This window comes from Olea europaea, unplaced genomic scaffold (genome assembly GCF_002742605.1).
Source record: "Olea europaea var. sylvestris unplaced genomic scaffold, O_europaea_v1 scaffold3208, whole genome shotgun sequence".
Taxonomy (NCBI): domain Eukaryota; kingdom Viridiplantae; phylum Streptophyta; class Magnoliopsida; order Lamiales; family Oleaceae; genus Olea; species Olea europaea.
The window spans coordinates 10,827-21,941 of record NW_019250923.1 but is presented as its reverse complement, the minus strand read 5'-3'; the positions used below and the strand labels follow the sequence as shown (position 1 = coordinate 21,941).

The 11,115-nt window shown below is 35.6% G+C and overlaps 2 protein-coding genes across 2 annotated transcripts; one reads left to right on the top strand and one right to left on the bottom strand.

The window, feature by feature from the left end:
• Positions 1-943: 943 nt before the first annotated feature.
• LOC111385566 (AP2-like ethylene-responsive transcription factor At1g16060) lies at positions 944-2,533 on the top strand. Its single transcript, XM_023009971.1, has 6 exons — positions 944-1,199; positions 1,420-1,514; positions 1,763-1,836; positions 1,935-1,985; positions 2,078-2,179; positions 2,455-2,533. Exons 1-6 carry the CDS (start codon positions 944-946, stop codon positions 2,531-2,533), a joined length of 657 nt encoding a protein of 218 aa, XP_022865739.1.
• A 96-nt stretch (positions 2,534-2,629) lies between these two features.
• LOC111385564 lies at positions 2,630-11,107 on the bottom strand. Its single transcript, XM_023009969.1, has 4 exons — positions 10,634-11,107; positions 10,316-10,358; positions 3,575-3,828; positions 2,630-3,207 (listed from the first exon to the last, which is right to left on the bottom strand). The coding sequence occupies exons 1-4, from the start codon at positions 10,645-10,647 to the stop codon at positions 2,802-2,804; spliced, it is 717 nt and encodes a 238-aa protein (XP_022865737.1). The 5' UTR covers positions 10,648-11,107; the 3' UTR covers positions 2,630-2,801.
• Between the last annotated feature and the right edge of the window lie 8 nt (positions 11,108-11,115).

Sequence of the window (11,115 nt, the reverse complement as noted above, 5' to 3'; positions counted from 1 at the left end):
ATATATGGCCATACTTTCTTTTGAGAAAAATAAAAAGTGGAAGTCTTCGATTGGAAGATGAAAAGGTGATTCTCGTGGGAGAATTCTTTGATGAATGGCATTTTCTTATCTTTATGCCATGCAAAGAGCAATATTCTTTAAGGACATTTAGAGAATGTTTGGCGAAAAAAAATAATAATAATAAATAAATAAATAAAATTGTTATTTCATAAATCGGAAATTTCCAAATTGTGTGAACCAAACATAAGTTGGATAGTATCAAGAGTAATTATTGTCAAAAGAAACTAGCTTCTTTTGTACAAGAAGCAAATGTTAAAGATGCTCTTCGCATCTTCATCTTTTTTCACATGCTCTTAGATATGTGAGTAAAAGATATTTCGCCATCAAAGGTTTACGAAGGATTCAGTCATATCTTAGTATCACCTTGATATCGTCATATAGAGGCATAAAATGAATTGAGTCGACTCGTTTTGGCTTCCTGCTGACTCTATGAAACCGGCTCAGTCCGGTTGCTCACTCGGCCCACGGGCCTAGATAACTTTGCACAGTAAAATCGACCGCTCAAATGGGCCGCTCCAGCCTGGATTTACCCCTAAACATTGAAGTGTTCACTAGGTCGTGATGTTCTAGGCTTGTAAAAAAGGCCATAAGGAATCCAAAGATTCTCCACGAAATTAACAATTCAACAACAAATTATTACAGCATAGTCCAAATTTTGGTTCCAATGGTTGGAAAAGTACAAGAATAATTTATCTGTCTTGAGCTTGCCTCGAATAATAGTAATTATCGTCATATTTGTCCGCATAAAAGAATTCATAACAACGAAAAATGTAAGTCCAAAAAGAACAAAGGCTATATATAAACACATATGTGCATGGGAATTCCTTCTTAAAGAGGTAAATACAGCATCTGCCAACATACATTCTTCTACATGGCAATAGCAATGGCAATGGCAATGTTGATGAGTGAAGAGAATCTTGGGAGGCGTCTCATGTGCATGGAGGACGGGGAGGTGCCTGAAGTGAGGTGTCGTTTTAAGCGTAGAAAAAGAGAGACAGAAAAAGAAGTTGATCCAACACCTGTCAAAAGAAGTTCGAGATTTCGAGGTGTCAGCAAGCATCGATGGACTGGTCGATACGAAGCACATTTGTGGGATAAACTATCGTGGAACGTTACTCGGAAGAAGAAGGGGAAACAAGGTAATTAGCCTTAATTTACAAGAATTTGTTTTCAGATATTGTTGGATAAAATGCTAGTGCTGATGTGGAATCTTGTTTTCTGTTTCATGGATTGCACTCTGGAATGGAATTTGGCAATGGACAGTTTATCTCGGTGAGTGCTAATTTGAAACCAAAAGAAGTTAAATCTTGGGTCCCATACTGTCAAGTACTGAAGCCTTCATTTGACAAAATTCCTCAGGAGCTTATGATGATGAGAAAGCTGCTGCAAGAGCATATGATTTAGCTGCATTGAAGTATTGGGGTTGGGGGACATCAACTTTTACTAACTTCCCGGTATGTATGTTATAAATCGAAAAAGTAAATTTTTTTGGAGAATGTATGGTTGAATAGTACTATCTAACACTAGTTTAGGTGGTCATACTTGATAGGTACGATTAAATGAATTATTTGACTTTGCATTTAAATAAATTTATCATTTGATGACGTCTGGTTGCCACTTGGACGTGATAAATCTGTATCAGACTGCATTTATGTGCAATCTGTAATAGAATCTGACCAAATTGTCTCGAAATTTTCTACAGATCTCTGATTATAAGGAAGAAATAAAATTCATGCAAACTGTCACAAAAGAAGAGTACCTAGCCTCGTTAAGAAGGTATTACATTTCACTCTCTTAAATAATGTAATTAACGGATAAAATTTCTCGTGTTTTAACAATGAATAAGTATCTAAAGTTTCTTTTTCGGCCTGCAGAAAGAGCAGTGGATTTTCGAGAGGTGTATCAAAGTACAGAGGAGTTGCAAGGTGTATTTTCAGAAAAATCATGATAACATAATTTCTCTAAATTGAAATAAGGAAATTTTTTCTGAATAATTTGTTACCGGACATGCATGCAGACACCGAAGATGGGAGGCAAGGATTGGGAGAGTTTTTGGAAATCAGTATCTCGATCTTGGCACATACAGTAAGTCCCACCATCCCACCAAGCACACTTCTTGGTTCCTCTCAAGCGTCCACATATTTCATGGGACCCTCAACTTTCGAACAACGCATTTCATGAACTTTTTTCAAAATCTAACAAAAACCCGGTTTTAATCACCACCGTATAGGGACATAATCTACTTTTTCAACAATGTCGATATGGAGCCCGTTTAGTTTGACCCCACTAGCNCTCACACATTTCCACTCTTCGTGCTGTCTGCAATGAACGACATGTTCCTTGGAATCGGAACATACTCTCTAAGAAATTTAATCTAACTTAGAATCATTATAGTTACGGCCATGATTCGCCCTATCTCATTCCTCTACTCTCATTCTGCCATTGGTACCCTTCATCTTCTCTCTCGTTCTAGTGTCCAGCGTCGTCTAGTTCTACTTACGACAAAGTACACATCACCGGTAATTTATAATCCACCTTACAGAATACATGTTATCATTTCTTTTCTTGCTTAAAAATCGAAAAAGATATCTAGTCAATATATTAAGTACAAACAGAAACATCTGGCAGAGTACAAAATGAATCAGAGTATGCAGGAGAAAAAGAGGACAAAAAACAAACAAGACTGTTTGATGTTCAAAAGCAGCAAATTTCAAAAATAAAAATAAAAATAAAAAATGCGACTAGTAATCAGAAGATTCAGAATCACTATATGATTGGGGACCCCAGAATTTAGAAACTGGTGAACCTGTTTCCGATGCATTAGACGAGACGGGACAAGTAGCAGTATCGAAGTCCCTGAAGCGCAAGACACATTGTTCTTCATCTCCACTCGCAGTAACAAGTCGACATCCGTCTACAACCATTGCTGAACACCCCAGAGACTCATCCTCAGAACATATCAAGGAATTTGTATGCTCCCCAGTATCAACATCCCAAACATTTATACAGGAGTCATCTAGTCCACCAGCAACAACTTTGTATCGGTCCATATGTAAGAGCTTTATTGGGCCCACATGTCCATCCAACTCGATGACAGGTTCTACTTTAGGTGTGTTGGAACTTTTTCTAATATCCCACAACATTGCTCTGCATGCCACCATTTTATAGATCATTTTCAGTCATGAACTCCATTCTTGAAAGTACAAGTTAAAACCAACATCTCTAGCAGTTTTAAGTCATTGATTCTTGTATGTCTAAACATTATATATCAATCCAAGGGGGGAAAAACTAAAAGTCTATAGAGCTGCCTTTCCCCACAGAGAAATGAGGTAATTCATCGGGTATGAATTCTGCCACAAGCCGACTACCCCCGTAGTCCTGCACTCCTACTAATTAAATGAAATGAATTCTATAGAATTATAGAAACAGAAAGCTATCCCCACTTATTGAATCATAATGAATTTAATTGAATTTAAAAAATGATAAATATTATGCAACACTAATTACTTATTACCTTCCAGTTCCACCTGTGCAAATTAAGGATTTTGAAGGCATGACTTGAAATGAATGTAGTTTTACTTGCTGCATCACCGTTGAAACTCTATGCATCGTTCTTAAATCAATTGCAATGACAGAGGAACCAGCAGCAACATACAGCAGTGACTCATGGCATTTCATACCCACAGGATTGCCAGGAATAGATGTCATTCCCACACAGCATGAAGAACGACTAGAAGATGATGCTGTAGTGGTGTCCCAAACCCTAACCTATTCAGTAGCAAGATGAAAAGCCTTCAGCAATCATTTGAAAAATATAGAGTAAATATTTGACGTGCTGAAGCGTAAAACAGAACAAGGAACAAGATAGAAGCCCACTGATTCCTAAGAACTTCGATCAACCCATCAAATACTTGTTGATTCCACCAAATCCTCACAACCAATTTAAAATCACAATCTCCTTGATTCTACACGAATACTGAGTAATTGATTTGGTCAACAAAATCATTCATTCCGAGAATACTGATATTTGATCGAAAAGAAAAATCCAAGTTCCGTAATTTTCATTAAAATAATTTCCAATTACAAGATGTCTTTAATATTTAAACACGTTCGCAAAAAGTTCAGAATTCCAAGAGACAAGTCAACAAAACAAAAGATTACACAGTTCACTAAAACCAAAGTTAAAGGGACATAAATAATGCTGAAACCCATGAGCCATCGATTTTTGTACCGATGTCTCGTGACCTGTGGCTGCATCATTCTCCCTAGGCAAGAAGAGATTCATCCTAGAATCTTATGTTGGACATTCCCCCGATGCCTTGTATGGCAATAAAATAATGCTTTTGAAAGTTTGCAGAGACAACGGTAGGAAACAAGCAGACTTCAGGAACACAAGGGACATCTTCAAGCAATTTTACAAATTTTTGTTTCTCACAAATGATTGAGCAACAAATAGAAACTACAAACTAGCCATTAACGTTGCAATTGTTGTACAGATTCACATTGTTCAGGATAATTCGAAACCATCAAAGCCCCACTCTTCAGTGGTGAATTCACAATCTCAGATATTACTAGCAACACTTGTCGTAGCATCATTAGAATCTTGGCCGTTTTTTAAGAGCAAAAAAAGCAGATAGCTTTCGTTGGTCGTGCATACCAAAGCTTTCAGCCAACAAAAAGGGAAAGATTGAATTTCTCTTGCAAGCTGAATTCACAATCTCAGATATTACTAGCAACACTTGTCGTAGCATCATTAGAATCTTGGCCGTTTTTTAAGAGCAAAAAAAGCAGATAGCTTTCGTTGGTCGTGCATACCAAAGCTTTCAGCCAACAAAAAGGGAAAGATTGAATTTCTCTTGCAAGCTGAATTCACAATCTCAGATATTACTAGCAACACTTGTCGTAGCATCATTAGAATCTTGGCCGTTTTTTAAGAGCAAAAAAAGCAGATAGCTTTCGTTGGTCGTGCATACCAAAGCTTTCAGCCAACAAAAAGGGAAAGATTGAATTTCTCTTGCAAGCTGATTGAGCAGATAAGGGATCCAACTCAAAACTTTATTAGCAGCAATAGAATCTTGCACCTAGGTAGATCTAACTACAGGAAGGCCACCAATGAATGACCTCAAATTCTTGATTTTACAGTCAGAGAGATTATTGCAGATTATATGAGTCGCACGATGCCTTGAAAAAATAATTCTTGGATTGTCCTCCATACTAATATGTAACCTCGAAGCTCCTGACTGGACAAGGCAGTATATCCATCCAAAAATATAGAAACCCCATGAGATAGAGATTTCCTAGAAGAATAACCACTTTGATGAGAGCTTGAAGCCTCAACATCAAACTGTTCGTGTAGTTTTTTATTCTTCAAAACCATGACGCTGCTGAAAATGGAAGAAGGGAGAATTACGGGTAGGCGGAACGAGATTCTGCAGTAACCAAGGAGTTAAGATGCATTGACACAGACGTGTCCACCAAGCGATTTTTCAAAAAATATCGACACGATACATCACCGACACGTTGATTAAAATATTTTTTAATTTTTAATTATTTATTTATTTTTTATGTCAAAGAAAAAAATCAATAAATCAAAGGATTTGAACAATGAGAGTTTTCTCTTGAAATAGAGCCTAAAGTTAGTAAATCAAAGGATTTAAGAAAGATTTTTTACGCCTAATTAGATTAGCTAGCTTCATCTGGTGTAAACTGATCGATAATTTGTTATTGATGGATGAGAATGCCACCAAGAATGATTTAAACCCACTTTAAAAAAATTTGACCCACCTTAAAAATCTTTGAAACTTTAAAAGTATCGAGACCCACTTAAAAAGTGATAAGCCCCACTTTAATATAATTTGACCCAATTATCAAAACCTTAGAATTGAAAACTCCGTCTTCAACAAGCTAAGGATTCCAGCCACCAATACGGTGCCATCAAGATACCACCAAACATAGTTGTAACATCATTCAATCTTATTTCTTAGCACACTGCCTCCAAAGAAGGGAACGAGTGCCTGTCGGCTAAAAGGTGGGCACCTCGCAAACATGTGGGAATGAGGGCATTACAACTACCGGGTTGTACAATCCACACTAAAATTTTTCAGAGCCCATGAAACTTCGAGGCCATGGATACCAAGATCCAGCTAAATCGAAATGGTAGGATTATTTTTCTCTTTTTTTCCTCTTTTCTGGTCATCGAAATTTCAAATAAATAAAGGTAAACGTCACCTGCCATGCTAGGACATGTATAGGCAACGTGTCGAAGGCGTATCAATGTCCGACACAAGTTCGACACCAATACGATGGAGTTGGGGGTATGTCCATGCTTCCCAGCTAAGGAATCTTCTCCAAATAAGTTCTTGAGAATTTTTTTTTATTAGGAACCAAATTGTCATTCCTATTGATTCTACCTCGTTGCGTATTCCAATCACCTTAGGTATACAGTATCACATATTGGCATCAAAGTTGTTACGCTCGATATTCATCTCAAAATCCAAAAAGCATAAAATATTTATCCTCCGAAATATCAATAATTGACTCTTCATCTACAATCTAAAAATTCTTTAACTTCTTGTCGAAAATTGATAGGCCATTGTTTCCTTACATGAATCGACGCACATCCAAATCTTCATATCATAGTAATGAAAGGGGTAACATTATGCGACATAACTCCGGCCAACAGATTTTAAGAACTTAGGATCTAACTAAGCTCATACCTAATGATGTAGGCGAAAGCGTAAAACAAAACAAAGAACAAAAGCCCTGTTGATTTCTGAGAATGTCGGGAATCAATCGATCAACTACTTGTTGATTCCACCAGATATTGAGAATTTATTTAAAACGCAATTTCGTTGATTCTACACTAATACCGAGCAATTAATTTAATAAAAAAATGTTGATTTCAAAGAATACTGATATAGGATCCGAAAATATTGGAACATGTTCTCTAATTTTCATCAATTAACCACCAATTACAATGACATCTTCAATATTTAAACACGTTTACAATAAAAAATAAAAAATAAATTCCAGAAGTTTAAGTGATAAGTAAACAAAATAAAAGAATATTCAATTCACTAAACAACTAAAATTAAAGGGACACAAGTGTTGAAATTTGGTATTGAATGGCAAAATCATTGATGAGATTCCTACCTACCTTAGTTAGCATTGTATATTTAGGCAGATTGTTATTTCGATAGATTGATTAGCAGACTAGGAGATTGATTAGCAAATTTTGATAGATTTCTCTTTTCCTTTTTTATTCCCTTTCATGTACTACAAAAATTTCTTCAAACACATGGGATGATTCATCAAAACTCATGTGTTGACACTTCTCAACAAAATGGGATAGTCAAAAGCAAAAACAGACACCTTGAGATTGCTCGGGATTGATGTTTACTACAAACATGTCTAAAATATTCTGGGAGATGTTAAGATTTGCTTACCTAATCAATAGAATGCCTAATCATACTCTAAACTAAAACTCACCCCTCCAAAAAGTTCAAATTTTTTTCCTAACTTCCAACTCAACTCAAATATCTCTCAAGGTGTTCAGCTATACTGCATTTGTTCATGTTCACACCTATCATAGAAATAAGCTAGGTCCTTGAGCAATTAAATGTGTTCTTATTAGATACTATCCTAATCAAAAGGGATACCAAGTATAATGATACTTCTACGAAGAGGATTCCTTGAAAACACCCCCATTTCTAAAAAAAAACCCTTATTCAGAGGGAGAATTTGAGTGAAGATAGGTACTTAAACTTCGATCTTTCTTCTCACGAGCCGACTCTAAATGCTGAATCTATCACACCACTTAGTTCTTCTATGCTATTTACAAAAGGAAACTTGAATACAGGAGAAGATGTAGAAAACAAAGTAACAATTAAATGCCCATTTATTCAAGGAGACCAAAAGAAATGTAGAAGGATAATCTCACATTTGAAGCACCAAGAAAGTAGGAAACGATGATAGCTCCAAAATTTCATGAAACCTCTGATGTACTTTCAAAAAATAAACTCGATTATGTACTCTTCACCCTATCTCAAAATCCATGTCTTATAATCCTCTATCTATAGGGTTTCTTGTTTTTAACTTTAACATTAATAGTACCAAAACTCCAAAGATTATGTAGAAAGCTGTGGAGATTTCGAAATGGATAGCAGCAGTAATGAAGGAGATTAAAGCACTAGAAAAAAAAAAATGAAACTTGGGATGTGATGGGTCTACCGAAGGAAAAGAAATTTCTTGTGTGCAAATGGTCTTTCAACTTAAAATATAAAGCTGATGGGACAATGGATGATATAAAGCTCGGTTATTTGCAAAAAGATACACATAAACATATGACATTGACTATATAGAGATATTTGCACGTAGCAAAGTTGAATACAATTCGAGTGCTTCTGTTATTAGCAGCAAATTGAGATTGGCTTTTCAACAACTAAACATTAAGAATGCATTTTTAAACATAAAATTGCAAGAAGTCTTCATGACATTACCATCAGGTTTTGGCAAAGTAAGTAAAAGAAACTGGATATGTAAACTCAAGAAGTCTATGTATGAGCTTAAACAGCAACCAAAAGCATGATTTCACAGATTTGCAAAGATATTGAAAAGATAATGATATCACAAGGACAATCATATCACATCGTTTCTCCAACAATTTAAAGATGGGACTAAAATAATCTTAATTGTATATGTTGATGACATAATTCTAATTGGAGATAATGTAGTAAAGATGTAAGGACTAAAGAAGAGCCTAGCCACTGAATTTGAAATTAAAAGATCTGAAATAAATGCAGTACTTATTGGGAATGGAAGTCGCTAGATAAAGAACGATCATCAATTTCTCACGAAGGAAATATGTTCTTGACCTTCTCACCTAAACTTAGATGCTTAGATATAAGCCAAGTGATACCTCGTCAATGCAGGAAAAAAAAACTGAAGATGAAGGAAATCTAGTAGAAATAGTTAGATACCAACGATTAGTTGGTAAACTAATCTACTTCTCATATACTGGACCCGACATTCACTTGCAGTTAATATGTTAAGCCAACATATACATTTTTCAAAGGAAATTCACTAGAAATAGTCTACAAGATGCTCAAATATCTCAAGGACTCCTCAGAAAAAGGATTTTTCTTCAAGAAAGTGAAAAAAAGGACACTGAAGTCTTCACATACCCAAATTGGGTAGATTCAACAAAAATAGGAGGTCTACTACCGAAAATTGTGTTTTTATATGAGAAAATATGGTAACATGAAAAAGTAAGAAACAAAGTGCAGTAGTCAGAAGCATTGCTGAAGTCAAGTTTAGAGCAGTAGCATAAGAAATATATGAAGAACAAGAGCTATATGTTAAGATAAAATTTTCAATCAAACTCTATTGTGATAACAAAGTTGTACTCAATATTTTCCATAATCCTATACAGTATGATCGAACAAAATATGTAGAGATAGGCAGGCATTTCATCAAAGAAAGGGTTGAAGGAACTCTTTGCATAACATACGTTCCTACATAAGAACAAACTACGAACATTTTCACCAAAGCACTACCTCGACAAAAAATTGATGATTTCATGCACAAGTTGGATATGATCAACATTTACCACTTGAGGGGGAGTGTTGAAATCCGATATTGATTGGCAAAATCATTGAAGAGATTCCTACCTACCTTAATTAGCATTGTATATTTAGATAGATTGTTTAGCAGATTTTAAAAGATCTGTCGTTTCCTGTTTATTCCCTTTCTTGTACTATAAAAAAGGATCATTAGGCTGTACAATATATCAAGAAATACAGAAATAAAACATTCTGATTTCAATATCATTGAAACCCATGTGCCATCAATTTTTGTACAGATATCTTGTGTCCTGAGGCATCACTATTTCAGCAAGAAACTAAGGATTTATAGGAAATTCGGAATCACATGTCATAAACATATCAAAGAAGGATTTTTGGAGGCAAAATTATCAAACCGATTCAAATGAATCATAGAAAATCTCAAATGGTAAAAGTTGGTAAAACTGTAGAGATTAGAATCTTTTGAATGATGTCCTAAGCAATTTTTTCCCGTTTGAGTGGGTTGTGGGGGGAGGATGCAGATCACCAACATTGTAAATGATTCAACAGAAATAAAATTTGTACAATGAGCACTATTATTGGCACAAACAGGACAAATGAAAAGAGTTCAAAAAAACAGCATGCACTACATGAGAATTATATGCTGAGAACTTGATTTAGAAAAGAAATAATACCTTGGAATTCTTTGACATGCTCACCAGAAGAGATGTTTTGTACCTGGAAGAATGATAAGCCTTGTAATGATCAAACTATTCTTAAAGTCCATAAAGGTAGAAATCATTTCAAGATTTTCCTCCATGTTATTGGAGATTTGGCCCAGTAAAAGCATTCAAAAAATATAGACGATATAAAATTGACCAGAAAATAAAAAATTATGAGTTCGTTTAATATACTCAACTGTGCAACACTTAATCCAACTCGCGTAGTTTGACGATGAAAAGGAAAACTAGAACAAGAAAAAAGGGTATCGGAATAAAGCAACAAACGCTTACCCGGCAACTGACATCAATGATACGGCCTTTTCATGTCCATAAAGCGTTGCCCTTAAAGCGTGTTGGCCACGCTTTCCACTGGAGTTGATGGACCAGAGGCGAACAGTGCCATCTTCACCTCCACTAGCAAATATTTTTCCAGTGCCATGACCTAACAGTCTATCTGACAGGGTTAAAACAGGGCCATTATGACCTTTAAAGCATCGATGGCACCCTCCCTACAGAGGCACAATGATACAAAACAGTAAAATCAGATGAAATTCCGTAATGGAAGGCCCTGACTTATGGTGCCCTCCCTAGAGAGGCAAGGTGATACAAAATGGTGAGATCAGATGAAATTCGATAATGAAAGGCCAAGATGTTTGACTTTTGTACACCTATGAATTAATATTAGCAATAAAACTTGCATGAATGTTTAATTTGGAGGGGATGTTCAAGAAATGTAGACCCACAGAAACAGATAAACAAGAAATTGAAGACGC

Excerpts from the sequence above, each read along its gene's own strand:
- LOC111385566 (XM_023009971.1), top strand. The coding sequence starts at position 944 with ATGGCAATGGCAATGTTGATGAGTGAAGAGAATCTTGGGAGGCGTCTC. Across the intron at positions 1,200-1,419 it reads GAAGAAGAAGGGGAAACAAG|GAGCTTATGATGATGAGAAA; the intron begins GTAATTAGCCTT and ends AAAATTCCTCAG. Across the intron at positions 1,837-1,934 it reads TACCTAGCCTCGTTAAGAAG|AAAGAGCAGTGGATTTTCGA; the intron begins GTATTACATTTC and ends TTCGGCCTGCAG.
- LOC111385564 (XM_023009969.1), bottom strand. Across the intron at positions 3,829-10,315 it reads GCATGTCAAAGAATTCCAAG|GTTAGGGTTTGGGACACCAC; the intron begins GTATTATTTCTT and ends GCTACTGAATAG. Across the intron at positions 3,208-3,574 it reads TGCACAGGTGGAACTGGAAG|AGCAATGTTGTGGGATATTA; the intron begins GTAATAAGTAAT and ends GGTGGCATGCAG.